Raw genomic sequence first — 15,701 nt, forward strand, 5'->3', positions numbered from 1 at the left:
TGATATAGACAGACTGGGAGGACATGGTTCGCACGTCCTTACTATTTGCCTTAGTCCAATCCTCAATCTCTCTTCGAGTGAGGGTCTCTCATGTGGCGTTGGACCATACCTCTAAGTTCAAATGATATGATCTGCTGATTCGTGATCTTTTATGTAGACCCACTCCATATGTGACTTTTCAAATGTAGTGTGGACTTCTGCGTAATACACTACCAACTTTTAAACGTTTCCGTGTTATTCTGAAAAACTCCCATATATGCTCCAGTCTTTCCTTGACCGTTGTTTGTCTTGGGTGGGTAACTCTCTTTCGCCTGAGCTACCTGCCTCGTCAGCTCCTCATTCTCGTCTTCGCGCGTTAGGTGGCTTTTCTAGCTTGCCTACCATAAGGTGAAAATTCCTTCATTACCTTGCACTGGGATGTGTTTGCCAGGCTTTCTACATAGTGTTGCATGCTCACATGTTGGACTAGCTGGATTTTGCAGCACCTGTGACTAGTTTTTACCAAGCCAATGGAATGACTCTCATCTTTGCCTTCCATATTCCCTTGCACTGGCGCAGTCCTCACACAAGCAGTTCACCAACCATGAGGTAACTTGATATTCACCCACACAGATAGTTCTTGCCACCCATGGTGGCTGACCAGCCTCTCAAGTTTAGTGGACTGACCTCCACAAAAATGTCTTGGGTGGACGACCATCCCTTTATGTTTTTTTTAATGGTATGTTTTATTTTATTGAGATTTATGACGACAATTTCTTACGGTGTAATAAAAGGGTTGTTGATGTGGAAGAACCCAATCATTCATGTTTGAATGAAAGGTGAAGGTCTCTAAAAATTTGAGCCCTCATTCTCATGGGAGCCTGATGGATCCTGACGCTGCCATTTAAGTGTTTTGTAAAATACAATTCAAGCTGGTGGTTTGCCTTTTTTTTGTGTAAGCACCTTTCAAGCGAGCAGAAAAAAGATTGTCACTTAAAAAAAGGAAAAAAAGAAACTATTCGTAAATTTAAGAAAGATGGCAAAGTTTTAAATACTGTTTCGATGATTATTTCGATTAAGGTATTAGAATGAAATATTTCAATACCGATACCGGTACCGTTTTGAATATTGTTTCAGGATAGTATATATAATAAACTAATTATATATGTATAAATTATATTTTAAAATAATAGCAATGCACATCTTAAAAAGTTAAAACACATATATATAAAACTTAATAATACTTCTACGTTCTCAATCCAACTATTTTAAAAAATAATCAGTCATCGAGAAAAGGGGATTAAAAAAAGTGGAGAATTCGGATGTGAGAATTGGAGTGAAAATTACAAAAAATTCTGAGTTTTTATATTAATTACAAAAATCTAATAATTTCGGCCTGTACACCAAAAACCGGCCGGTATTGACCAAAATGCATGGGTACAACCGGTATTTGACCCGGTACAAAACACATTCCTTCCCTATACCGGTCACTACCCCAGCACGGTAAATACCGGCCATACTGGCTGGTACAGCACGATATTTAAAACTCTGAGATAGACTATGCTACAACAGAATGAGTCTAAATCTATATTTCCCTAATGAAAGGCACCATAGCTTCTAAGCTTGTACACATTACAGAAGGCATTTCCTTAGTAATATTCATAAACAGAAGCTTTTGTAATCGATGTCGAGAGAAATTTTACAGCTTAGGCGATAAGGGAATATACTTTTGTATGCTAATAATAAAATTTACAACTTCTCAACTGGGAAACCAACTACAGGTCTAATCTGTGAGGCCAAAGAACGCAGCTCATTTATCTCATCAACAGTAAGTCTCCAGCCAAGTGCACCTGCAAATTCCTCCGCTTGCTCTGCAGTTTTTGCTCCTGGTATTGGCACAACATTTTCCTGGGCTATTAGCCAATTGAGGGCCACCTATAGAGAGGAACCCATCTCTTAGTATTGCTCATTATAGAGAGGAACCCTTCTCTTAGTATTGCTCATAAGGCACCGGATGGAAGTTCATATACATGCACAAGAAGGAAAGCATATAAAGACATTATGAGATAGTGCATATACCTATCTATGACTAAAAAGGATGGTATGATGTCACTCAGTTTTTATTACCTTCCATAAAGTCCGCAACAAGAGGACTTCAGGTAGAAATTGTTTCTTGGTTGGTTGGTTAGATTTTCTTGCTGATTTAGAGATAAACTTATCGATATGCGGTGTACTTGTGGAATAACCTTATTACTTTGAAGAATACTTGTGTTTGCAAGGCACTCTTATCACTCGCAAATTACAAGGGATTCCTACATGAAGCTTTTGGCAGTCTAATCAGACTAGAAGCTTTTTGGCAACTCCTCCTACATGATAAAACCTTAAGAGTTTCTTATGGGATGATATGGCACACACTATTTAAAAGAAAAACAAAGCAAACCTGTGTGGGAGTTTTACTGTAGCCCTCTCCTATTTCCCCAAGCCTGTTAAGCAAAGGTTGGAGCTGCACAGCACAGAAGTATTTCAACAAGGCAGTTGGAACGTAATGTTTCACTATGTTCCACGGCTCTTACCTTCGTTAGAAATTCAGGGGTGTAAATCTGCCTGCGAGGACCAGCTGGTGGATTTTCTGGTGTATACTTCCCCGTAAGAACACCTACATATGTTAAAAAGATAATATATCGTGTACTTCTGACATTGCGTCTTTTAACCATGTACCATACTTGGGATCCCACACAATATTACACCAGGACCATTCTAAACTATTGAACCCCTTCGACAAATAACCTTACAAGTGTCGTGGACCTAAAGCAACTTGGAGTAACAAGGGTGCACACAAATAAACAGTGAAGTGCATATGGAAAGCAAAGAAAAAAGAAGAGTATATAGATCGAAAGTGAAATATATAATCCAAGACTTCTAACCTACTGTAGTGAAAGCAAAACCCAATAAGTTGTTCACAAGAGTGAATCAGATCATGATAAAATTCTTAAACATATCTTGAATCTTGCTTGGTTTAGTTTCAACTTGTTTGTAGTTGTTTTTGTTTTCTTTCTCATATAAGTTTACCAGACTGTCAATGTTGGATGGTGATTGTAAATTTATAAACTGTGAACTAGATGTGCATGGGATGATAATGGTTTGATTTTGAAAGGGTGACTGTCTACCAAATAGCAGGACTCAATTAACACCTATTGCACTCACTGACTTATTAAATCTGCTATGCAAAGTAATCACCACAACTTCATCTATAATTAAAGAGTAATGCTACATATCACACTCCCATTCCACTTTCATCCCACTGTGTAAAATGTGGCACTTTAATCACCCTTGGATCATGCTTTATTTTTTTTAAAGAAACATTCAATGGTTGATGGGCAATGCCACCTCATCATAGTTGGATGAAAGTGTGTAGGTAAAATTTTCCATAATTAAAATCAACCATACTCAATGGTGGTAAAAGCAAAACCCATTAAATTGTTCACAAGAGTGTATCAGATCAGAATTTAAATTCTAGAAGGCATATTGCAAAAAGCGAAAGTTACTATCTATGTGAGATATGTTGACAAAAGACATGATAGTCAGCTTCTAATTGAATTAGATTCTATTAAAGTTAAGTTTTATCCATTTATATTCATTTTCAGATTTTATAATCAAACCTTAACCGTCAAATCTATTTTTCATTTATGGATCTCATTTAATTGGATTAGATTCAGATTGAATGCACGCTCTGATGAGAATCATTGAAAGCCTAGCAAGAGACATACGCATTTGCATGCACAAGCATAGGCATGTGTAGAGGAATTTGTTTTTCTTTCCGTTAACAAGAACCATAACCTATATTGAAGTGATAGAACAGAGTATATATTGAAACAACAGCAATGATAGAAACCATGGAAAAAAATTGAAATGCTGAAGAAAAAGAAATGCCCAATGTTGATTTCTCGGAATCATAAGCCAATTTCCTGCAAACCTCAGACACAAATTTGTTTTTAAAATTTCTGGTCAAAGTGCTCATGTCATTAGATCATTGGCCCTGAAACAACAGCAACAATAGACAACATGGAAAAAAATTGAAATGCTGAAGAAAAAGAAATGCCCAATGTTGATTTCTCGGAATCATAAGCCAATTTCCTGCATACCTCAGATGCAACTTTGTTATTGAATTCCTGGTCAAAATGCTCATGTCATTACATCATTGGCCCACAGCATTTAAAGTCAGGATGGGATGCCTAACATACATGAACTGAGAATACAATGTTTCTCTTGGCACATCTTATTGCCAATTGGGGATCTTAAGCTTTGGGTTTCAGAGGCAATGATTAAGATGTCTATGTAACACAGAGAAAAAAATGGAGCAAGACCATTGGAGTGTAGGCAATTCACCTTGAGCTATAGGTGAATATGCAATCAAAGAGATCCCGAGTTCATCACAGGTTGCCTTTACACCATTATCCTCCGGTGCCCGATATATGAGGCTGTAATTGACTTGGTTTGAAGCCAGTGGAATACCTCTCGTCTTGAGCTTCTCATATGCATCACGAAGTCGCCTTTCTGAAATTATACACAGTACTCATCATCAGTGCCCCACAAATTTAATGGAGTAAAATTTTCAAGCCATGCATGTTAAAATTTGTAATTTTTGGTGGATAGTTTCATTTATTTATATGAAAACAGGAAAAAAATAAAGAAAGAAAATATGGCTCAAACAAAAAGAGTTATGAATTATTTTATTAGCAGAAGTATAATAAATTATAATTTGAATGGTAGAAAAATACCACTGTAGTTTGAAACACCGACAGCCTTGACAAGGCCCTGCTCAACAGCATCTCCAAGACCATTGATATATCCTGAAAATTGATTTTGCAATGAACTAAACCTCTTCAGAATCCAGGATTTGTACAAATTTCTGATTTTATTAGCTAATGTTGTTCAATGAGACAGTGGTAACACATGAACAACCTTCATTTCCCCATACTCCAGGCCTGAAATTTTCCAAGAACACTTTGTCACCAGGGATGACAAAAAACTTATTTAAAGGACGCTTGTACAGAAATCATATAAAAAGGCTCGTGAAACACAGACCAATGGAGTTGATATAGATCTACTGAAGATAGTCCAAGGCGACAGAGGGAATCTTTAAGGGCATTGAGGACACTCTGACGGCCCAGTCTCCATGGCAAAGCTGCAAACTTGGTTGCAACAGCAACATGCACGTTTGGATCCTTTTCTTTTCTTTCCTTGATAAATCTGTGACAGGGTAGAATTTTATCAGGTTAATTAAAATTTATGTATGATCTGAAAGTAGAAATCTAAACCACAATGGATTTCAATGGATTTCCAGAATCTACCTTCCAAGTAGAGTTTCTGAATTTATGGCACCAAATGATAGCTACATGAACAGAAAATGACAATGTTATTCAGACAGATGACACTTTCACTGCATTTAATGGATAAGATTTTTTATAAGTGTATTCATTGGATAAGAATGAAAGAGTAGTAAGACATATTTCTCACCCGAGAGCCATAAACTTCAGCAGTGTCAAAGAAAGTTATACCGCGATCAATACTGACATCAAAGGCAGCCTTAGCAGCCTTCATTTTTCTATCTAAAACATCACAAAGCAAGAGCAAATGTAAACATGTCTTTAAAGACTCATACATAAGATAACATCTTTTCCCAACTAACTAAGAAAAATTCGCTGAAAATAAATTCAGCTATAGATAGCAAATCTAACCTAAGTTAAGGAGGTACAAATGTTGTTGTCCACACAAGGTATAAATGAGGCCCTGAGGGCATCTTAAAATCTGATGATCTTATTAACTTCATTAATATAAGAAAATGAGTTTGCTATTTGAACATTAACTTCACAAAGAGACAACTCCAACTGCTTTACTAATCAAACCAAATTCAAAATTATATAAACTATTACACTAAAAATATTATATACAGGCACTTAATCCAAAATGAATAACATGCATAAAAAATTAAACTAATTTGGAAAAGCTAATAAAATTAAGTGTGGCATCAATATCATATTAAAAAAATTGTAGAGACAACCAGCAGGCATTTGCTAAGGGTATACAGATTATAAATTCAGTTTTAATGTGCCCATGACTAGCTGGAATGAAGTTCAAGGTCAACATACCAGAATTTATTCAAACTGGACACAAAAAAGAAATACAATCCCAACAACTGGAAAACATATAACGCATGGTCTAGAGAGAGATTAATTGGATTTCTGCTGACGTCTGTGTTGCAAGATTCTTCGCATTTGTTATAACGTGTCCAATGGTGGAATTCATGATAGTTTCATGCAGGGAAGGTTATCCCTTCTCTTCTTCATTCTGTTCCTTTTTCTCTGTTCCTTTTTTTTTTGTTTTCTTTTGTTCTTAACTTTGTTTCAGAGACTCTTAACCTGGATGATATAAAGGGCCTATCGGATAGGGCTATGATGTTAGGCTTTTGGAAGAGGTCAAGCAGGGTTTTATTTTGTTCTTTCAGGTTCTGAATTTGTAAAGGTATCAAGAGGCTAGCAAGCTTACAAAATGTGTTAGAGTGCAATATTGCATTAAGTAGTGAAGTAGTGAAGTCAATGTAGCATTTAGTGGTGAAGAGGATGGAGAGCAGACTTTTTGGGATTGTGTAGATGCATTTCTCCAGAGGAGTAGAATTGCTAGTATCCTATGAATTGTCTCATGTTAGGAAGATTACAATCTTGATCAAGTTTCTCTCTTAAAGTAAGTTGTGGGGAACTGCCACAAAAGGGAAGAGCTTTGGAAAATATTTGGTGCCACTGAAGTATCATGCACTTTTTCCCAAACTATGCTCTAAAGTTGACAGTCAGGAAACTTAAGTGTACGGGTAGAAAGGCAGATCGGTATTTTCTTTGGTCCAAAAAATGATTGTGCAGACAAACGGTGGGTGATTTCTCGGTAGATGGTTTTAGGTTCAAAATAGAGGTGCTCATGAAAATGATTGGTTGGGAGATAATGACAAGTTAAAGATCCAAGGCTAAATTTCTTTATCAAAGTTGAGGGGAATAGACAAAGCTACATTCAGTTGGAAGAGTATCTGCTGCACTCCTGCACCTCCTGAAGCACTTTTTAATTTTTCACACATCTTCCTAGGAGTTCTTAGTGGAGACTTCATTAAGCATGAGAAGGAAATTTTGGAATGGCGATGCATTTGGAAGAGAAGTAGGGAACCAAAGGATCACTTAGCACTCCATTTTTTCAGTTGGTAGAGGTTTATGGGCTCTCCAGGGTAGGTCACATCCCAGGAATTAATGTGAAGTTGTTGGGCTTTTCTGCATATTTCTTTTCTGCACATTTTGATTTTCCTTAAATCCAATGTTTGCTTTCAGTTAAAACTGATGCGGCTTTCGAATTTGGAAACATATTTTAATCATTCATTTTCATTGTGAAAGCATACAACCTAACAACTAACTGTTATATTTATATTTAACATAGCCAACTATATACACCAAGAAACGGTGATATTCCTCACTAACTTCATATTTTTTGAATTGACAAAACCTCTTAATTTAAAAAATTACAAGTGGGTTGCAATGCTGAATACTCTTCTTCCACTTTTGCAAGAGAGCCAGCCTTGCTATTTACACAACTTGCTTTACATGATTTGAATATTTACAGATGGATACAATAATTTGGAAACCCAATATTTCATTTTATCTTCAACCTCGTTGACACCTAGCAAAAAAGAAAACCTCCTTGACATCTTCAAGTCCACCTTCAGCCTTAACTCATGTTTCCTTCAACAGAAGATTGCCTTTAACTGCTCCCTCCATAAACAAGCGCGCCAAATTTTGCATTAATTAAATTCATCTATTATCTCGTCTATAAAATCCTGTTTTCTTGTATGTTTTGATATGTAAAAAAAGGAATTTGTAAATTTTAGAGATGAGATAATTCTTAAATCACCATTTGTGTTCATTTTCTCAAGCCTAGAAGATATGGAAAGACAATGTATCCTAACGGTGAGTTGGAACTATAGCATGATAGTCGAACACCCAAGAAAAAAGGTACAAAGAACATGTAGATGGACTCCAGCATTGAGTTCGAAGTATAGCAGCAGGAAAACTAGCATGTAAAGCCGCAGCTGATATTAAGAATCAATTCCTACAGGGTAATTCAACAATTTCGAAACGTTATTTCCCCCATTTTGAGCGAATTTAAGGATCTTACCGTCCCATTCAAAGTTATTCCAATAGCTTGTGTCACCCCAAGACCAAGCTCCAATCCCAAGCTTTGTGACCTTCAATTCAGAGGCGCCTAAACTCACCTTCTCTTCGGCTGATTTCAAAGCAGCGAAGTCCTCAGAAGCAACAGCTCTTATCCGATGAACTCTCCTGTGAATGGACACAGAAAAGCACGCACTACTAACATGCACGGACATCATTTATTGGAATTACACAACTGCAGGGATAACAAACTCCAACAAGAATATGTTTCTTAAATTTGATAAAGTTTTTCACAAATTTAACTAAAATGCTATGATTTCTGAAGTATTTGAGTAGAGAGTGATCGGTAGGAAACAAATTGGTTGGCTGACAGAGATGCGGAGAAATGGTTCTTAAGATATACACGTGAGACAGTATTGAGTGGTCATTTTTCTACTAGAGAAAAGCTATTTTGCCTCACAAATTGTACGGCTCAAATATACTGTTTGATAATTTTTTTTTTTACTTAATAATTAAGAAAATAATTTTAAGTATATTTATATTTTTTTATTTTTTAAAAATATTTAAATATATAAATAAAATGTGGATAGAAAAATGATAAAAAAAAATAATTATAAAAGTAACTAACGGTAACAATGAGCAGTGCTACTCAGGCAGCAGAGTAGCATCTCTCTTTCTACTATGATGACGTTTCTCGATAGAATAATTTTTTTAATTAATTACTATTTATTATCTCACACCCCACATTCTATAAAAATACATTCTATATTTTATAAAAAAAATAACAGGTGTAGAGTGTGGAGATAAATGGTGGTTGATGTATAACAAAACCTTTCTCAATAAAAGTCAAGTTAAAAATTTTAAGAATTTTCGACTTGATTTGAGAAAAATTTTGAGATTGTGAAACACGCATGCGTTTGTCATGATCATTTAAATTTTACTTCTTAAATTCTTACACATTTATGTACAAACTCTTCAAGTTTCTAAGTTCATCGATATATCATCTTCATTAATGTATCACTTTTCCATATTTTTATCATCTCATGCCCATATAAAAAAATCTTGAATATCATTTGTAACACAACAAATTTGAGATAAATAATATTAAGTTCTTGAAGAGTCAGTTTTATATATTACAACCTTCAATTTTCTTATTATTTTTATTTAATTTATAAAATGTTATGAACACAAGACTATAGCCAATTGTTCTCTTCTTTTGATCTTTCCTGTTAAAAGATATTTGCATAACATTTCTCAGCTACTATAAGTTCTTCTAAAAATCTTGCAACCTCACTATGTAATTATCATTCTATCATGTGCAAAATATTGATATCATTCACTTGAACCATATTCTAATATTTTAATATGTTCTATGTGATATTGTATGAACTAGAATATTATCATATTAATGTGGTAAAGATTCTTGTTTATTATTTCTTACTATTTTTTGAATAAAACCTCAGTATTTCATATATGACTTTCTTGCATACATCTTCTATCATTTTCCAGACTATTTACAATGAAATCTGAAACTCCTTCTATCCAAACTTTTTCCTCAACTAAGTTTAAGGTAGCCTTTGCCAAATTATGAGCAACAATGTTCTTCTCTCTATAATCAAACTGTAGAAACCAATCCTTCCTACTCTTCAATACATTCCTAATGTCATCAATTAAAGGACCAAAGTAACACATATTTTCTTCTTCACACTTCACAGCCATTATGATTGCCTTTGCATCTCCTTCGAATATTGCTTTCTGAATATTGAGTTCACTGCACACCTGAATGCCTTCCACAAAGCTTGACATTCGACTACTTTAGTTGTCTGCACATTCATCCTACTGTCACAAGCTGCAAGCAATGCCTCTCCATTCTCATCTCTAATAATCATTCTCATCCCCATTCTCCTCTTCTTCATATCCAAAGATGCAGCCCAATTCACCTTTACAAACTCTACTACAGGTCTAACTCAACTTGCCTTATTAACTGCATTTACAACCTGCTGAGCTTCTGTTCTTTGCCTTTTGTTTGCCTGTTTAAAGTCCTCTAGGATCTCAATATCAGGGTCTCAATTGCTATTGATAACAATTTTTTTGGACAAGTGAGTCTTTTTTCAAAAACAAAAGTGTTCCTTCTCAACAAAACTTTTCTAAACTAGACAATTATCTCTTCCAGTTTTACTTTCTCAAAGGCTCCCATCAACTTCTCCCATAGCAACAAAAAATCACCTCTTTCCATTTTCCACTTTTGAACCCCACTTAAACCATTTGCCCAGACATCATTTGCTCCAGAACACTCCCATAGCACATGCATTACATATTCTTCCTCTCTATGACAAATTGGACAAAAGGGATCCTCAACAATCTTTTCTAAAACAGATTCTTTTTAGTTGGTAGTAACTCGTTTGATGCCTTCCATAGAAAAAGCTTAACCTGTTTGGCACTTCTAATTCCCAAATGCTCTTCCATCTGCTATCAACCTATTTCTCCATAGAAGATTCACCTTTACACCTCCTTTTGTTGAGTTGCAGAAATAAGCACTCCTCATAGTAAAAACACTTTTTTTTTATAGCCCCCATCTTGCCTTATCTTCGGTCTTGCCTCTGCTAAGTGGTATACTCAGAATCTGCCTTGCTTCTTCTTTCACAAAAATTGCATTAACCATTTCCTCATTTCACTCTCCTTTGTTCTCTACCAACAGTTCTGCTACTTTTGAATTTGCCCTAAGCACTGAGATTAGTGACTGAACTGAGAAGGATGAAGGTATGTTCAGCCATTTATCACCCCAAATTTGTATCTCTTTCCATCTCCAACCCTCCACCTCATACCCTCCTTTATTAATTCTCTTGCACTCCATATGCTTCTCCATATCAGAGAAGGTTTAGTACCCATTTTTACATCCACGAAATTTGCATTCTTAAAATATTTTTCTCTAAAAACCACTGATGCTAGAGAATTAAGGAATTGAATGATTCTTCATCCTTGTTTAGCTAGTAAAGCTAAGTTTAAACAACCCAGGTCTCTAAATCCCAAACCATCATTCTCTTTCTGTCTAGCCATCTTATCCCACTTCCTCTACTGAATCCCCCCTCCTTCTATTGTTTCCCCACCAAAATTTGGAAAACATGATATTAATGGCATTGCATAGTTTAATAGGCAACTTAAATACACTCATGGTATATGTGGGTATGGCCTACAGCACAGCTTTGATCATCACTTCTTTACTTGTCTAGGATAAGAAATTATTCTTCCTACTTGTAATCTTCTGCCATATTTTTTCTTTCAAAACATTAAATGTATTGTACTTAGATCTTCCTACAATAGTTGGTAGACCTAAGTATTTCTCATAACTGCCACAAGCTACTACATCACCTGCTTCCAAAATTATTTTTTTAACCTCCATCAAGGTGTTACTGCTAAAAAATATGATGTCTTATCTTTATTAAGAAACTGCCCTGAAGCCTTCTCACACTTCTTTAGAAACATGCACCAAATCCATCTGTTCCAGCTGACTTCAAATGGGACATTTGTTTCACAGCCTCCTCAATCTCTAGTGAAATTCTTAGACATCATCTCATTCATTTCCCTTGTCACTCTTGGCTCGATACATCTTAAAAAGTCTTCTAACTCTTCACTGGATGGATCGGTTGAGCTAAACAAATTCTCAAAGTAGTGACTAAAAGTTCTTTCAATCTCAATACTTCCACTAACCCTTCTATTCTACTCATTAATAACCTGCCTTATTGTATTTCTCTTCTTTCTTTGATTAGCACAATCATGAAAATATTGTGTTTTTGTCCCCAAACTTGTACCAAATTACCTTTGCTCGTTGTCTCCACCTTAAATCCTCCTTCTCCAGTAAAATACTTAACTCCTCCTTCACTCTCCTTATCTCATCAACATTATGTTTACTTTCAGCTACCTGCAACTGTTGTAACTTTACTGTTTTCTCCTCTACCTATCTTTCACCCCCTTTCCTCCTTTGTCTACTCCACATCATTAAAGCCTTCTTGCTCCTGTTCAAATAAGCTTCAACTTTTATCAGAGGATTCATGTTGTCCTATTTCTTGTTCCACACCTTCCTTACCACCTCTTCACAATCCTCCTCTAAGACCCAATTTGCTTCATATTTGAACCCTTGATTCTTTATCCAGCTCCTTTTTCTTCATTTAAGAACATAAATCAGTAGAGGTTTATGATCTAAAGTTCTTGCAGCTAATACTTCCACCCATACCTCATTATACACCTTCATCCATTTTGAGTTTCCAACTGCTCTATCTAGCCTCTTCTTGGTGAAAGACTCATCACCATGCATATTGCTCCAAGTATACTTCTCACCCTTCCACCCTAAATCATGCAGGTTCATTTTTATAAAACTTCCCTGCACCCCCCCATTTGTTTCTCAGGCCTTGGTTTCCCTCCCTCTTGCTCATCATTGGTAACTATTTCATTGAAATCCCCCACTATGCATAGGGGTGTAACCAGTCCGGTCTGGTCCGGTCTGGTCCGGTTTTGGACAAAATCTAAGACCGAACCGGTATGTACTAGTTTTGTATTTTCCAAAACCGATTACGCACCTGTTACCCTCCTAAACCGGTACTTCCGGTTTCCGGTCCGATCCGGTTTTTCAGTTTTTTTAAAATGTAAATTTCACAATTTGTCATTAAAAATTTGTTTATAAAAAAAAAAACTTTTAGTATTAATTATAATTAAGTATTAGTATTAGTTATAATCTTTTAGTAAAAACTTTTAGTATTAATTATAAGTATAACTATAATCTATAGTCTATATTAGACTATTAGTATTATTTATAAACTTATATATTAGTATTAATATTTAATGTAATAATTTATAAATTATAATATGAAATTATTTCATATATATGTATATATATATGAGAAAAACTTAAAACCGGTCGGGTGTCCATTCCATTTTTACACTCACTAATAAAATTGTAACACGTGGTGGACTTATTAAATTTACAGTGGGTGCACATTCATTCTCCCCTCTTTTTTCTCGCTTCTCCCTTCACTCTAGCCCCGAAGTTCTCCCTCGAACCTAAGAGATGACAGAAAACAGTATTCTTACAAATTTGAGCTTTGTCCTCTCTATATCTCTCTCCAAGCCTGAGCTCTTCCTTTCACGCCCCTCAGACTTCAGTCGTTCTCTCTCTCGCTCTCTCTCTCATCTCAAGCCCGTCACAGACTGTCTCCCCCTCAAGAGTTCGGTCTTCCATTTCTATAGCTCTAATTCCAAAACCCACTTGTAAAAATCCAATATTAACCAAGCCTCTATTTAGATGCTAAGGAAATGTATTTGTGTTTAGATGGTGAGAAAATGTGGGATCTTGAGTTTTATTTTTATTTTCTTATTTCCACCAGCCCTTAGATTCCACAACTGCCACTCTAATTTATCAAGTTTTAATCTGCACCTATGTGAGGCAGAGATCGTATTCTAGAGGGAGATAAAGAGAGCGACGGAGGGTGGGGGGAGGGAGGGAGGGAGAAGGGGAAAGAGCTGTAAAATAAAATGTTCATATGTGTGCAAGTGTAAATTATATTTTGCTACAACTCTTACGTGGCAGCTTGTGATTTGCAGGTAGAAACCTAGGAGAAACACCCGACCTGCTTGGAGGCTCTCTCTATATATATATATGAAATTATAAATTAACATTTAATGTATAAGTTTATAATTATACATTATATATAAAACTTATTTATATTAATATTTAATATATATTTAAAATATTTTGTATAAAACTTATATATAAAAATATTATTTTTTATTTTTTTTAATCAACCAGTCCGGTCCGGTCCGGTCTGGTCCAAAAAATTTCAAAACCGGAACCGGCCAGTTTTTACATTTTAAAAACCGGTTCCGGACCGGACCAGTTCAAAACTGGTAAAACCGGTCCGATCCGGACCGGTTTTCCAGTTTTCCGGTTTGAGTTTACACCCCTAACTATGCACCACCCCATCAACCCTTCTGGTTTTAGAGAAGCTAACAATTCCCATGATTCCTTCCTTTTCCGCACCTCAAGCTACCCATAAAAACTAGTAAGCAACCACTTGTCCTTTGTTTCATCATCCCAAGCCCTAGCATTTATATGCCTTTGTGAGTAATTCTTTATCTCCACATTCACCCCATCATTACATAATAGCATTAGACCATCCCCTTTTCCTATTGAGTTTACTGTAAAATAGCCTTCACACTTGAGCCTTCTTCTCAATCTCTCAAATTTATCTCTTCCACTCTTTGTTTCCATAATAAAAATTATATTGGGTTTCTTTTCCTCTACCAAACTGCAGAGATCTTGAACTGTCTGAGGGTTCCCCAACCCTCGGCAATTCCAACTTAATATTTTCATAATGTTTGGCAGGGCTGACTTTCAATCACCGCCACTACATTTGTGATATCTTCATCCACCTCCCCTTTCTCCCTTCTTGCTTTTTTTCCTTTTTGTATTTTCTATCCCCCTCCATTAATTCATTACTTTTTTTTTTTCCTACTCAAACCAACATCCTCATCTTCCACTCTCACACCCTTAGTTCTAGCTCTTCTCTTCCATGCCCCTTTCTCATACATCTTATTTTTTGTCATACTATTTCCTTGTATAAGTCCTCCCCCATCTTCCCTGACTGCTCGTTCTCTCCCAATTTTTCTTCCACTCCACCCTCAGTGCTAACAGCTGGACCCTAACTTACTATCTTTTCTTTCCCCTTCTCATTAGCTTTTTTACCCTCCCCTTCTTGCTTCTCCAAACCCTGCATTGTATCAATACTCTCCTTTTCCCTGTTTTCTGACTCATTTCCCTTCTTTTCCTTAATCTCATTTTCCTCTATATCCCTTCGACCCTCAATAACCTCCCCAATACATTAATTCCTAGAGCCATTTCATTTGTCTCTCCCCTTCCCACACCCATTTTTTCTTTCTATTTCTCTTTAACCCCATTTGGATTATTTTTGTAATTCCTCATCCTTATTCCTTGACTAGCCCTCAACCAAACCCCATATTATTCTTCCCCTTCTTTATATCCATCCTGTCAGTTGCATCCTGCCTCTCCATGCATAATACAACCACATGTAAAACAAAATCTAGGCAACGTTTCGTAGCTAAATGGTATCCATATACTTTCTCCTTTTACCTTAATTGTTCTTCTCCTGGGTAAAGGCAGCATGACATTCATCTTTATTTGTACTCTCAAAAAGTTCCCCCAGCCACTACCATCTGCCTAAGTATCCACCACCTCCACTTGTCCCACCGTCCCTCCAATTTGCTCTCCATAAGCTTTAGTCATACACGCTAGTGGTAAGTTATGCATCCTTACCCAAAAATGCTCAGTCTCAAAACTCATCCGTTGTGGAGGAGTAAAACCATCGAAGCTCTTTAGAGCTAGTAACTGGTTATCAAAGAGCCATGGTCTCCCAGCCCAAACCCTTTCCTTATCTGCTTGAGTTTCAAAGGTAATAACAAATGTATTTGTACATACCTCTAGAAACTTTGATGCCTTGCTAATCCTCC

General features: G+C 36.1%; 1 protein-coding gene across 2 annotated transcripts; it reads right to left on the bottom strand.

Annotated features, from left to right (window-relative positions):
- Positions 1–1,540: 1,540 nt before the first annotated feature.
- On the bottom strand, positions 1,541–8,567 carry LOC108993584 (uncharacterized oxidoreductase At1g06690, chloroplastic). 2 transcript variants are annotated; one of them, XR_001996529.2, is made up of 11 exons: positions 8,188–8,567; positions 5,497–5,588; positions 5,331–5,371; positions 5,065–5,229; positions 4,942–4,964; positions 4,758–4,829; positions 4,366–4,533; positions 2,553–2,635; positions 2,420–2,482; positions 2,107–2,345; positions 1,825–1,914 (listed from the first exon to the last, which is right to left on the bottom strand). XR_001996529.2 is itself a non-coding variant. In XM_018968569.2 (10 exons), exons 1-10 carry the CDS (start codon positions 8,399–8,401, stop codon positions 1,729–1,731), a joined length of 1,107 nt encoding a protein of 368 aa, XP_018824114.1. In that variant the 5' UTR covers positions 8,402–8,565; the 3' UTR covers positions 1,541–1,728. The 2 variants fall into 2 exon arrangements, 1 of the variants encoding a protein (XP_018824114.1); XM_018968569.2 differs by lacking the exon at positions 2,107–2,345 and having other exon boundaries at positions 1,541–1,914; positions 8,188–8,565.
- Between the last annotated feature and the right edge of the window lie 7,134 nt (positions 8,568–15,701).

Source organism: Juglans regia, chromosome 1 (assembly GCF_001411555.2).
Source record: "Juglans regia cultivar Chandler chromosome 1, Walnut 2.0, whole genome shotgun sequence".
NCBI lineage: Eukaryota > Viridiplantae > Streptophyta > Magnoliopsida > Fagales > Juglandaceae > Juglans > Juglans regia.

Coding starts and splice junctions, on each gene's coding strand:
- LOC108993584 (XM_018968569.2), bottom strand. CDS start 8,401: ATGATGTCCGTGCATGTTAGTAGTGCGTGCTTTTCTGTGTCCATTCAC. Junction 5,372..5,496: donor CTGAAGTTTATGGCTCTCGG/GTGAGAAATATG, acceptor CTGTTCATGTAG/CTATCATTTGGTGCCATAAA. Junction 4,965..5,064: donor GATCTATATCAACTCCATTG/GTCTGTGTTTCA, acceptor GGAAAATTTCAG/GCCTGGAGTATGGGGAAATG.